This window comes from Neomonachus schauinslandi, chromosome 8, assembly GCF_002201575.2.
Source record: "Neomonachus schauinslandi chromosome 8, ASM220157v2, whole genome shotgun sequence".
NCBI lineage: Eukaryota > Metazoa > Chordata > Mammalia > Carnivora > Phocidae > Neomonachus > Neomonachus schauinslandi.
The window spans coordinates 143,292,044-143,305,548 of NC_058410.1; the positions used below are offsets into that span (position 1 = coordinate 143,292,044).

The 13,505-nt window shown below is 41.5% G+C and overlaps 1 protein-coding gene and 1 long non-coding RNA gene across 2 annotated transcripts in view; both read right to left on the reverse strand.

Annotated features, from left to right (window-relative positions):
- LOC110586704 (sodium-dependent phosphate transport protein 1-like) overlaps positions 1-6,441 on the reverse strand; it is a 34,937-nt gene extending 28,496 nt beyond the window's left edge. The window contains exons 1-2 of the mRNA XM_021696993.1: positions 6,394-6,441; positions 4,980-5,059 (exon numbers count right to left, since the gene is read on the reverse strand). Of these exons, the coding sequence (XP_021552668.1) occupies positions 4,980-5,007 (28 nt within the window). The 5' untranslated portion in view covers positions 5,008-5,059; positions 6,394-6,441. The remainder of the gene's footprint in view (positions 1-4,979; positions 5,060-6,393) is intronic.
- Positions 6,442-11,607: 5,166 nt separating this feature from the next.
- LOC110586705 lies at positions 11,608-13,049 on the reverse strand. The gene is made up of 3 exons (XR_002480720.1): positions 12,928-13,049; positions 11,748-11,793; positions 11,608-11,664 (listed from the first exon to the last, which is right to left on the reverse strand). It is a non-coding gene; the product is annotated as an uncharacterized LOC110586705 (long non-coding RNA).
- Positions 13,050-13,505: the final 456 nt, after the last annotated feature.

A 13,505-nucleotide genomic window follows, 5' to 3' on the forward strand; every position in this document is an offset into this window, starting at 1 on the left:
AATATATATACATATATATAATGTATAACCATATGTATATTGAATCAGTTATATATATATATATATCTGACATACAGGATTATGTTATGGAACCCTAGGTATTAATTTAAATTTTTTATTATGAAATTAAATTTAAAATTTTATTGTACTTAATGGCCTTTAAGAAACTATGATACAATAAGAAGCTGTGTGATTGATATAATAGTCCCATCCTTCCCTACAATATAATCCCAACAAGAATGTCTCAGAAAATTAAACCAGTCCTCCAGATACTTTGTCTCATGCCTGTTTTAATGGGAGGACTTACAAATACTCTGGGTTAGTCTTGGAAGTAAGTGCCCTTAATAACAGCAAAGACTTTGAAGGAAACTGTTTAATTCTCTAAATTTGTATCAATAGTCTATGAATAGTCATATAAGCACCCTGCAGAGAAAAAGTACATTTAAAAAAATGTAATGTACTTATTGAGGTAGTTTCAAACTAGAATAATCAGTGTAGTATTGGTGGAAGGCCAAACAAATTCATCAGCGGAAGAGAGTAGGGGGTCCAGAAACAGATGCATAGACATGGTCAAACGCTTTTGAATAAAGGCACTAAATGCAATATAACAGAGGAAAATAAAGTCTTTTTCAACAAATGGCATTTTCCCAAAAGAAATAGCAACATAGGTCTACAAAAAGATTTGTACCAAAATGTTTATAGCAGCTCTATTAAAAATAGCTGAATGTTTGGAATGGATGAACATACCGTGTTATATTAATATAACGGACATTACTCAAAAATAGAAAGGCGGGAAGTACACACTCAGCAATCTAGATGAATGTCAACAAAAATATGCTCAGCTTAAGAAGCTAGACACCAAAAAAGTGCATACTAGAGAGATCTATTTTTATGAATTTAAAAACAGGCAAAATTAATTTGTGTGGTTAGATATTATAACAGCAATTTCCTCAAGGCAAGAGAACCAGAGAGAACCTAATGGGAATTTAATGTAATGTTCTAAGAGTCTTGCTCACAGTTTTATGCATCTGTCAGAATTCATCTAAAGGTACACCTAAGACCTGTGATTTTATTGTATATAATTATACTTCAATAAATCTTAAGAACATATTGAGAAACTATGATCACGGATCAGAATGGCGTAGATCCAAAAGCACATTTGTTGGCCAGACCCAAAGAAGAGAAGAGAGAACCTACATTGTTACAACCCAATGGAAGGTAATTTGGTGTCTCTTTAGTTACATTTTTTATTTGCCTTAGGTTGGTATAAAGAAATGAATTAGACTTTTAAAGATACTATATCCAACCAGGTAGCCAAAAGTTGCTATTGTTTCTAAAAATACATCTGCTAATTTGAGGGGGGGGGGGGGGGGGCGGGGGGGGGGGTGGAGGGGTGCTGTTTTATTTTGGGAATATGCAAATAATGATGATTTTATTTCTTCTTTTGTTATCCTCAGATCTTTAATTTCATGTTCTCCTTGGATCAGAACCACCAGTGTATTGTTGATTGCACCAGGCATCCCTGGGTTTTATACCATTGTTCCTGATTTACACAGAGTGGTTCTAATGTTTCTACATTTCAGATAATGCTTTGTTGAAGGTTCTGTTGTAGATAGGCCTTACAAAGTGTGTTCATTTTCTATTGTGTAAAAAGAAAATTTCTGCAAACGTAATGGCTTAGAACAACACCCATTTATTAACTCACAGTTTTGTAGGTCAGAATGTGGTTGGGTTTTCTGCTCATGGTCTCAAAGGCTAAAAAATCAAGGGTTCAGCCCGAATGAGTTCTCAGCTGAAGGTTCTGAGCAAGGGTCCATTTCCATTTTCATTCAGGTGATTGGAAGAGTTCTGTTTTCTATGGAAGCAGAACTGAGATTGCTGTCTCCCTGCCAGCTATCAGCTGGGAGCTGCTTACAGTTGGTGTGACTGGTCACATGGCTTCCTCCAACTCCAAAACCAGCCAGGAAGAATCTCTCTTACGTTGAACTCTCTCACGCTTTGAATCTCTCTAGCTGCTTGGTCTCTGACTTCTAGACCCAGATTTAAGGTCTGGGTAATTTCCTGGGTAATTTCCCTATTTTAAGACCAGCTGATTTGCGACCCTATTTAAATCTGCTAAATCCCTTCAGGCAGCACCTAGCTTAGTGTTTGCTTAAATAACTAGCGGAAGGTGCATGTACACCAGGGGCCAGAATCTGGGGGGTAATCTTAGGATTCTGGCTACCACAGCCCACCCTCTGGCCCTTAAAAGTCTCATCTTATAATACAGTATCAGCTCAACTCTGTCTCCTCCTCAAAATCTCATTAGCTCAAAGTCACAAATCTTATCATCTAAATGATCTAAAACAGAAGTGAAGGAGGTTCACGCTGGAGAATAATATTTCTGTATCTGTGGACTTGTGAAAGGAGAGGCAAGCTCTATGCCCCCGGTACTCCTGCCATACAGGGGTGGGGCAGGCATTGGGTCATTGCTGCAGAAATTCCAGTTCCAGAAGGGGGAGAGGGAGGGTAAAAGGGTGTTGCTGACTCATAAGGGTTTTGAAGTTCAGCTAGACAAATGTTGGATATACTGCTAAGTGGAATTACACTAATGCCTGGAAAATTTGTTTTCTGGACTGATCTCCCTTTGTAAACAGATACAAATATTAAATGAATTATATTTAAAATAAAATATTTCAGGGCATCTGGGTGGCTCATTTGGTTAAGCATCTGACTCTTGATTTCAGCTGAGGTCATGATCTCACAGTCGTGAGATGGAGCCCTGGATTGGCTCCATACTGGGCACGGAGCCTGCTTGATATTCTCTCTCTCCTTTTCCCTCTGCCCGCCCCCCCAAAATCAACCAATCAATCAAATCAAATATTTCATTATAAGTATGGATGATCTGCCAGGAAAAATGAAATATTCAGGCCAAGGGTTCAGTGGAGACAGGCTCCACAAGGCATAGACTGATCATTGAAGGCAGATTTTCCCTAAAGACATTTGATACCAGCTTTTTTGTTTATTTGTTTTTGTTTTTGTTTTTTGCCTCCCAGGGCACAGGGACAACAGGAGTCAAGTGCCAAGGCCATGGCAATGGGAGGGTCTAGTAAGAGACCCTGTTCTCAGACACTTAGATGCCAAAGACCTACTGACTCAGTGAGGGCTGAACACACTGACCCCCCACCTTGCCAGGGGGACTGTGGAAACTTGCTCAGGGTGAACGAGCCCTGGACTTCAGCAGAGGAAGAAAACAGCTCAGTCATCAGCCAGTCCTTCCTTTGGCTTACAGCCTAAAACTCACTGTCCTTGGGCCATCAGAAAAAATGTCTCCAACCACACACGTACATGCACACACTGAGGGTGGCTTGCTCCAAAGCTTTCTAAACCCACTCTTTAAAATCAAAAGGAAAGTGAATGGACCTGGAAGACTAACAGAAATACTGGGGGGAATGTCCCTGGAGGAGAGAAAGAGAAAAAAAATCCTTCCAGAGAGCAAAGGGGAGGCAGTCCTCACCATATGGAGAGAAGGACTTGATGTCATTGTCAGTTAGGGATGCCTTTTGAGTTTATGCACTCGTCTCCTCCACATTGCCTCAGGAAGAACATGAACTAATTCTAAATAAACCTTGAGTTAAAAAGTAAACCAAGAGAAATTCCAAAGTGTTTGGGATGAGCAACACTAAGATACTGTGTGTTCAACTCATGGACAGTTAGGGCCAAAGTACACCCCTGAGGGTATTTATCAAAAAAGAAGAAAGAATTTGAAGACAGAAAAGTAACAAAGGAACAAACCCAAAGAACTGAAAAGGAAGGAAATGTTAAGAAAAAGGGCAGAAATCAGTAAGATATATATATATATTGGTTTATATGCTTTATATATATATAATATATATATATCAGTTTATATGGTTTCTATGTTTATATGTTTTGTGTATCTGTATATAAATTTGAATATAGATTAAATGAACAATAGAAAACTCAAAACCTCTAAATATAAAAAATAACACAAGAAGAAATTTAGAAGTTAATAGACCGCTCATCTTTACATAAATTGAAAAAGAATGTAATTCATTGCCCGCTCCCTCTCCTGGGATTGTATTCCCCATGACATGCACATAACTCTAAGACAATAGTGGTAATTTCTTATTGTCCTTCCCCTGCCCTGCTCAAAATAAACAGTTTGTCTAAAAAAGTTTTCAGGATATGCAAGTGTTGATGTCCAAGGATGCAGTGACTCAAGAACATTCATCCTGCCTAGCTTCCATTCAGGGATCTGTTTCTTTCTCCTTGAGATGGAAGAAAAATAGTGCACCTCTTTCTGATATTCTCCACCAAGTGATTAAACTGACAAGTATACAAGAAGCAAAATAACTTAAAATATATGAATTCTTTTTGTTTGCGGTTTTTCTAATGGAAAACTATAGCAGGACTAATTTTTTTCACCTCCTTTCCTGAACAATTCTAAGACCACTTATATGTTTCTTTTTAAGATTTTATTTATTTTAGAGTGAGAGCACAATTGAGGGGAAGGGCAGAGGGAGAGGGAGAAAGAGAATCTCAAGGAGACTCCATGCTGAGAACGGAACCCGACTCACGGGGCTCAATCCCACAACCCTGAGATCATGACCTGAACCAAAATCAAGAGTCGGATGCTCAACCGACTGAGCCACTCAAGCACCCTAACACTTTATATGTTTTTATGGGAAAATCCTCTCACCTAGAATCTATGATGTCTCTCTCAGTCTCTCTCTCTCTCTTTTTTTTTAATAGAAAGAGAGCTCTCATGCACATGGAGGGGCAGAGGGAGAGAGAGAGTCCTAAGCAGACTCCATGCCCAGCACTGAACCCTATGTGGGGCTCAGTCCCACGACCCTGAGATCATGACCTGAGCTGAAATCAAGAGTTGGAGGCTTAACCGACTGACCACCCAAGCACCCCTATGATGTCATATATAAGAAGAAAAAAGCCTATGCAGTGGGATAGAGAATAATTTCTACCTTTCCTGGGAGGGAAGTGGTTATCCATTTGCGTAAGGGGTTCCAGTTTCTTCTCTTCTTGTTGAGGGGTGTGGTCTCCGCTGCAAGTGTAAAACATGTTGGTAGTAGCGTAACGCAGGGAAGAACTGACCAAAAACCACCCAGTACTCCTTTCTGATTTAAAACATGCATCAGAGGGAAGCTTGCTCCCTACATCAGTACCCATTTAACTCAACCATGTGCTTCCTTTGACATTGCGCTTTTATGCTTTTTTAGTTGACTAAAAATATACACGCCCCCCTGAAAACTATTAAAAAAGAACAAAAACCCTGCTAACCCATAATTCTATGTCCAGTGAAAATATCCCTCAAAAGTGAGACAAACAAACAAAAACTGAGAGAATTCACTGATGGTAGACGTGCCCTGCAAGGAATGTTAGAACATGTTTTTCAGGCAGGAAGAGATTGCTCAAGGTCAGAAACTTGAACGTAAAAAAGAACGTTGGAAAAGGAATAAGTAAAGTTAAATAAATTATTTTTCTTATATCTTAATAGGGTTGAAGAATAACTATCTGCTTATTAATTTTGCCCTCTCGAGGAGAGCCAGGTCAACCCCCTTCCTGGACAGACCAGCCACTGTGCTAACAGGCACTGGTCATGCCCTTGTCTACACCTTGAGCTTCAGCCACATCAGTTTGACCAGATGCTCAAAGGATAAATTCCTAAGGTTGGATTTGCAAAATATTTTGAATGAGCAGCTGGTCAACCACCATTATCCCATGCTGAAACATCTTCTGGGACTGCTGTTTATTTCAAAATACACGCAAGTGCAAGCACACATAGCCACACACCACACACATACTACACAGACACACGTGCTCTGTACACACATACAACCACACACACAAACACATCTCAGCACAACACATATATATAAACTACACACACCACACCACACACATCACAAACATACTTACGCATACCTCACGCCACAGACATCCCATACCACTCACAGATACACAAGCACCATACAACACACACCACACGCTTCTCTTTCCTTGACTGTCCACACAACTGTCCGCCTCACACTAATCCCTAGAAATATGTTCTTTTTACTTTTCCTCAGGAAGAATCTGTGGCGATACATTTTCCCCCCAAATTTCCTGAGCTTGCTAAACACCCTTGATAAGATCTTTAACAGAGAAGCCCCCCTTATCACTCTGGGGAATTGTTAATTTCATTTAGTAGCAATATAAGAGTAAGACTGACCTGATTCGGGACAGACAAGCGATTCCTTCTTCCCCTGTGAAGCCTTTGAACTTGAAAAAGTACTGAATTTCTGGATTTTCCAATTTTTAGCCCCATTAATCCTTCACCCAATCCTTTGACTTCATTATCGCAAAGTTAAAAGGTTTAATTTTTAACTTCACTTTTACCTTTCCTTGAATCTTCAGATGAGGAGTATGAGTCTTACAATCTTCCAGTGGACTAGAAACCTCCTGGAAATCTGCCATCAAGTTCATGACTGTATAGCCAGACATGGCCGGTCTCCTCCTGCCAGGAGGGAGAACCACACTGTTGCCTACGTGCTCCCAGGGTAGATGTTTTCTCTTGAGCGTGGCTCTGGGTATCCAGTACCCTTCTGACGGAAAGGCTATGGCTTTTTAAATGCCCCATAAACACCCTATTAGCTTTTTGTCTTCCTGCCTTCCTTTTTCCCTCCTTTGCCCTGCCCTTCTTCTCCCCTCCCCTCCCCTCGCCTCCCCTTCCCTCCCCCTCTCTCTCTTTTGCAAAGAACACATCTGCCCAACATTCAAGCTACTCAGAGAGAGGTACATTTTATTAAGGTATGTCCTCCAAAGAAAGTGACTCCCCCCATAACTTCTGCAATGATTAAGTTCTCCTGGTTCCACCACCTATCCATAGCGATACCTGGGAGCACTTTTACTTTGGAATTCTTTGAAGTCAACCTACTGGTCGCAGAGGAACATCTAAGCCCTAAAATCAGGGATTTTGCATGATATATAGTTTCTTACATACTTAAGCATTTTTTAAAAGATGTGTTATTATACTTATAAGGGTCTAATAAAAGTTTGGCACATAGCAGATGCTCTATTAATTGACCCAGTCATTTTCTCTCTAAAGAAATGTTGAAAACATTTAACCTATTTGCCCAAAAGACTCTGATGTCTTACATAATCAGTTGGATTTTATCTTCATTGGAAATCCAGGTCCTGGCTATTCCTGCATGTTTGTACAGTTTGATGACAAGGTTGGCAGTTTCTGGCATTCTCTGGCCTTTTAGTGTTGGAGAGCCCCAGATCAGCAGTTGCTCAATGTCCATATTTTAAATAAACAGCATTCCCATCTGGTGTCAATGTCTCCGGTTCTCATTACTGATTACCCAGAGGGAACGATCTTCCTGTGTGCTGATCCCAAAGCTTTATGTTGTTCTGTGATATGCTTTTGAAATCACTTCTGGATTCTACCTCTGGATTCTGTGTTTCTTATTAAGGTTTTAAATTTAACATTGTATAGAAATTTCCAAACATATAAGAAATGTAGAAGAGTTTAATATAACCTATGCCCATTAAGCAGCTTCAACAATTATCAATATTTGGCCAATCGAGTTATATAACTATATATAAATTATATATATATATATTTCTCCAATGGTTGTGTTCTGTAGTATTTTCAAGTAAATCTCAGATATTATGTAATTTCTCCCATAAAAAGTACAGCATGGGTACATGACTCATTAGTGCTTTAAAAAACATACCTAGTATACCATCAGTGTATCTAATAAGCAATCATCTCTTAATATAATCTAATAGCTAGTCATTATGAATATGTTTCCAATTTCTTCAGTTATCCTTTTCTCTCTCTTCCTTCCTTCTTCCCTCCCCCCTCTCTCCCTCCCCCCCTTCCTTCCATCCGTCCTTCCTTCCTTCCATATTTGATTTATTTAAATGAGGATCCAAACAAGATCTGCATGTGACCCATAACTGTTATGGCTCTCACCTCTCTTTAACTTTGTAACCATTCCTTCCTTCATTTTATATTTGCTGTTACTTAAAAACAACAATAGTAACAAAACAGGGTCATTTACAGAGTGACTCTCATGACTGATTTGGGTAATTGCTTCCTTTTAGTGTCATTTGATAAATTCTTTATCCCTTATGTCCTGGAACCTGCTGGTATGTGGAGAGGCTTGCTTAGATCCAGGACAAGAATACTTCATTGGGTGCTGGGTAATGCCCCGGTGTCAGCTTGGCTCATTTTTAGTGAGGTAAGATTGCTCGGTGGGTTCAGATATTCTCAGCTTGATTTATCCACTAATGAAGTTCTCATCAATCTTCACCTGTGCACTTTGATGGCTGTTAGTAAATGCTGCCTAGATCCATTATTTTATGGAAGTTGCGAGTGGTGATTTTCTAATTCTATTCTGCCTTCGTCATGTAGGAGCTGGAATCTTCTACAAAATAGGAAATTTGCCTGATTGAATATTTGGTTACCCTGAAACACAGATTTAATAGGAAAGCCAGGGGCTCCTGGGTGGCTCAGTCGGTTAAGGGTCTGCCTTCAGCTCTGGTCAAGATCCCAGAGTCCTGGGATCAAGCCCTACATGGGGATCCCTGCTCAGCAAGGAGTCTGCTTCTCCCTCTGTCCCTCCCCACTGCTTGTGTGCATCTCTCTCTCAGATAAATAAATAGATAAATAAATAAATAAATAAATAAATAAATAAATACAATCTTAAAAAAATAAGAAAGCCAGGATACTTGATGAAGTTGTAGAATAATAATTTAGTGCCTTAGCAAAGTTGACCAAGGAAAATTATGACTTCATGGGTTTTACTTTATGTGTTTCAATTTTTTGAGTACATATTTTTTGATGCTTAAATTGTCCCTTCTTTGGCCAGTAGGAGGCTATTCAAGCCAGTTTCTATCTATTGAGACCTGACCCTAGTTGTCTGGGATAGCTTCCATGTTTTCTAACACACACACACACACAGACACACACACACACACACACATTCCAGGCTCCTCTGGTGTATTTACTGTTCTCGAACCTGGGCTTTCTTATGGAGTGCTGGTTCCTTTCAGTAGCAAGCAACATCCAGAGACCACACTCCAAATATTGAGGTACTCCTTGCTCCTAGGTCTCATTGCTTCTAGGCCCTTTCAGTGGAAGAACTTAAAAGAAGTATTTTTTTAAGAAAAAAACTACAAATTCTGTCTGATATTTCCAATTCAAATTGAATGTTAGAGTGATTTTTAAAACTTCTTTGACTTTATGTTCCTGAACCCTGAATTTTTCTCATACATGAAATATCTTGATTCCTAATACATAGAATTACTTTTTTGCTTTATGATAATATACCTATATTAAGGTTCACCAGATATTTATTAAGTGTCTACACCGAAGACGTAGAAACGCATGGCACGGCCTCGGACCCTCAGGGGCCTCAGCACGTTGGTCAGATCCATTCAGTACTCTCAGCAACAACATTAAGAGCCTGTCACTAGCAGGATGTCTGGGTGGCTTAGTGGGTTGAGCATCCGACTCTTGATTTCAGGTCATGATCTCAGGGTCGTGAGATGGAGTCCCGGGTCAGACTGCGCTCAGTGTGGAGCCTGCTTAAGATTCTCTCTCTCTCTCTCTCTCTCCCTCTGCCCCGCCCCCTGCTCACATGCACATGCATGCTGTCTCTCTCTCTCTAAACAAAACAAAACAAAACCCTGTCATTAACATGGGATATCCTTTTAAGAAGGGGAAATTTTGACAAAGAGATGTGTGCAGAGGGAAGATGATATGAAGACACAGGGGGAAAGACATCTACAAACTAAGGAATTTCTGAGGCTCCCAGAAGAGAGGCCCGGAACCGATTCTCCCTCAACACCCAGAAGGAACCCATCTCTGCTGCCCTACGCAGACTTCTACAGCTGTGAGGCAATAAATTACTGCTTTTTAGCCCCCCAATTTGTAGCACTGTGTCACGGCCACCCGAGGAAACTCATACGTATCTCATTATTGCCGCTAATACAGCCTGGCCCCAAGTCAAAACTCATTATCTCCACTCTAAGAAGGACTCCTCCTCCTGCATTCTCTGACTTAGCTGGTCAGACACTCTATGCAGTCTCTCGGGTTAGACACCCAGACTCAACTCCTCTCTTCTCCAGCACCCACCTAACCAAATGCCGTGACTTTGCAACTTTACCTCCTAAACATGATGCATGTCTCTCTTCTTCTCTCCTTGTCACTATTGCTTGTAGGGTACCCTTTGGGCTCCCTAACGTGGCAAACACGACCTTCATGTGCTGGTCACACCCACCTCCCTAACCTCATCTTCTGTGCTTTCCTAACTGACCAGGCGGGCAGGTCCTTCCTTTCAGAATCCATCCTGTTTGTTGTCTCCGTGCTTTTGTACGTGCTGAGCTCCAGTGTGAGAAATCTTCCCGTAGAACAACCCATTTAGCTCAGGAACCCTTGTGGAAGGAGATCCCTCCCTGGGCTCTTTCACTTGGGATCGGAACCGCTGGGGTGGTGTCCCCCAATGGCCTGTATGTCCCCTGCTATTGTGCCTGGGGCAGCCATTGGGTCTGTCCTACACGTTAGACTGGAGAATAGTGACTGGGTCTAGTTTGCTCTCATGTCCCAAGGGCCTAGATTCTAGACGAGAGCAAGACCTCAGCCATTGTCATCTCTGTCTCCTTGCCCTGGTTTTTCACTCAGAACCGTGCCCATCACATCACCTCAACATGAAATGACCTCAGGCTCTGCCGCCTATGTGGTAAGGATCTCCATGGGAAGGAACCAAGGAAACGGCCCTGGCCCCCTGCCCATGCTCCGACCCACTGATACCTACACATCACCATTTTACAAAAATACTGCTCCGTTTCCCATTTGGAGCTTTATATATGATTCAACCACTGAAATACTAGCTGGATCCCAGAAGGAAAATATGGCAGACTCACAGTGGGTAATTTGAAGACAGTGTTAAAAGAGACAACTTACACAGGACTGGGAATGTGGCACAGGCCAAAAAAGGCCTGAAAGGGGAAGAGAGAAGCCACCAGAAAGTGTGGAGGGACCAGTAGCTGTGAACTGTAGGGGAAGAACCAGCCCCCTGCAGATCCCACAGGGAGGGACTTTAGAGATAGATACTCCGTCCTCACTCTTCGGTCTCCATTGAAAATCCAGCAGAAGCCAGTGGACAAGGCATTGTGGATGCCAACCGTGCAGGTCAGCCTCCCGGGGCCTAAACGGGATGAAGAGTGGAACACACAGGGGAGGGGCATGTGGACAATGTCCAGTCCAACAAATACAAATTAATATTCACTTTTCAGATAGGAAAAGTCATCGTCCTACTGAGGTTACCACCCTCGATGAAGAGCTTCCAAACATTGTTTCCTGTTTTGAGATCCAGAAACTGTGAGTCTGGCCTGTTGGCTCTGCTCCAGCTGTTCCTCCGAATCCGCTGATAATTCTACGGAGACAACAGCTTTGTTCTCAGCTCTCACTTTATTGGAATTTTCATTCTTCTTACATCTTCCTCAGAAAGAAAGCTTAGTAACATAAAGAACTGAGCTCAGATTCGAAAAGAACCAGGCAAATGAAATTCCTTCTGTTGCTATTTTCATCACTAAAGGCTTCTCATTTGTGAAGGAAGGTGCCCGGTGACTCTCCATCATATCAAGGTGGAATAACTAAGGGAAAAAAGTGACCTAGAATTAAAAATTTAAATAGTGCTTCTCTGGTTAAATCCACAGACGAAATCACTATCCTTTACCTTCATAGATGAGTGAGTTTCCTCTCCTTTGCCCAGTCTTGGACAACTGCTTCTCCAAATATAAGGTAGAAGATCAGTCCTAGTAGGTTAATGGCAAACAACAACAAGAAGACATTTCTCCACCCAAATTCAGGGGCCTGAGGACACAAAACCTCAAGTAAATATTACCCCTTTCATCCTTTTCTCTATAAGGCCATTTTAATAGTTTGCTAGTGGGTTTCCATTGCAGAAATTCATCCCCCGTGAGCAGCTTGATAGTTGGATAGAAATAATATGTTCAAAGTGCTTTTGGAATAGTCTTAATAAATGGGATTTAGGGACCTTTACAATTAACTTACAGAACTGCATTTGTCACTGTTTACCAAAGTGCCATACATTGTCTCTTTTGTGCAAATCATGACAACATCAAACACGCTGAGTGTTTTCTTCTTGCGTTGCCATGGCATGGTGGCAACATTGCAGCCTTTGGAGCTAGACAGGTCTAAGAAGGAAGATTTCCGATTCTATATCCTTTTAGTGGGAAGACTTATTCTATCAGATTTTCAGCTTAATCGTCAGGAAGTGATCCTCATAATTGGTGTGAGAATCAATAATTAAATGAGATTCCTGCATACGACATACCCATAATCATGCCTGCATGTGTCACACACTCCCCCACATCTATTTTAACTATCCCTCTGCGTGGGGATGGTTGCGTAAATGAAAACTCCAGAGTGTTGCCAAAGACATGGCAAGTTGCATCTATGCATGGAATCCTCACCTCATGACATCCGTATGGCTGTGATTTCAGTTTTAAAGACTGAAAGAAATTGTTCTACATTTTTCTTTGCCAGGTTGATCTTCATGACAAAGCTGACCCATAATTTAATTGTATTTTCTAAAATGCGAATACCATCGGGGCGCCTGGGTGGCTCAGTTGGTTAAGCGACTGCCTTCGGCTCGGGTCATGATCCTGGAGTCCCGGGATCGAGTCCCACATCGGGCTCCCTGCTCGGCAGGGAGTCTGCTTCTCCCTCTGACCCTCTTCCCTCCCATGCTCTCTATCTCTCATTCTCTCTCTCTCAAATAAATAAATAAAATCTTTAAAATAAATAAATAAATAAAATGCGAATACCATCTTTATGTTACTACCTTTAGATTTGGCAGAGCATTGTAAGAGTCTGTGACAAGAAAACCCTACCTGATTGAGGAGAAACCCATTGACGGTGGGTGCGAGGATTGCTGCTATGTATGCGAATCCCCTGTGGCTCCCATGAGAAAACTGGAATGTCTGTGGTGACAGGAATGTTCCAGGCTAGATCCAGAGAGGCTTCACAGTGTCCTTCAGCCTTGCTCTTCTAATTACATCAAAAAGGCCTTGCACTGTGTACCTCTGTACACCTCTTACAATGGTTCATGGGACACCAGAAGAAATGTATGTGGTCTCTGCCCCCAGTCTCTGGCACAGAGCTCCTAAAACCCTTGCAATTTCCTGAGTGATGCAAGTGTCTTCCGTTCTAATGAGGCAACTCTCGGTGGCCCCCTGGATAGCTTCAAGACAGGGACTGGTCACCAGAAAGAACAAACCCTGATTAGAAGCGTGGAACCTCCAGCCCCATGCTCCATCCAGCTCTGGCTGCTTTTAAGATTTTATCTCTATCATTGGCTTTGAGCCATCTGATTACCATGTAACTTGGTGTCACTTTCTTCATGTTTCCTGTGCTTGAGGCCCATGGACCTTCTTGGGTCTGTGAGTTTATAGTTTTCATTGACTTAGGC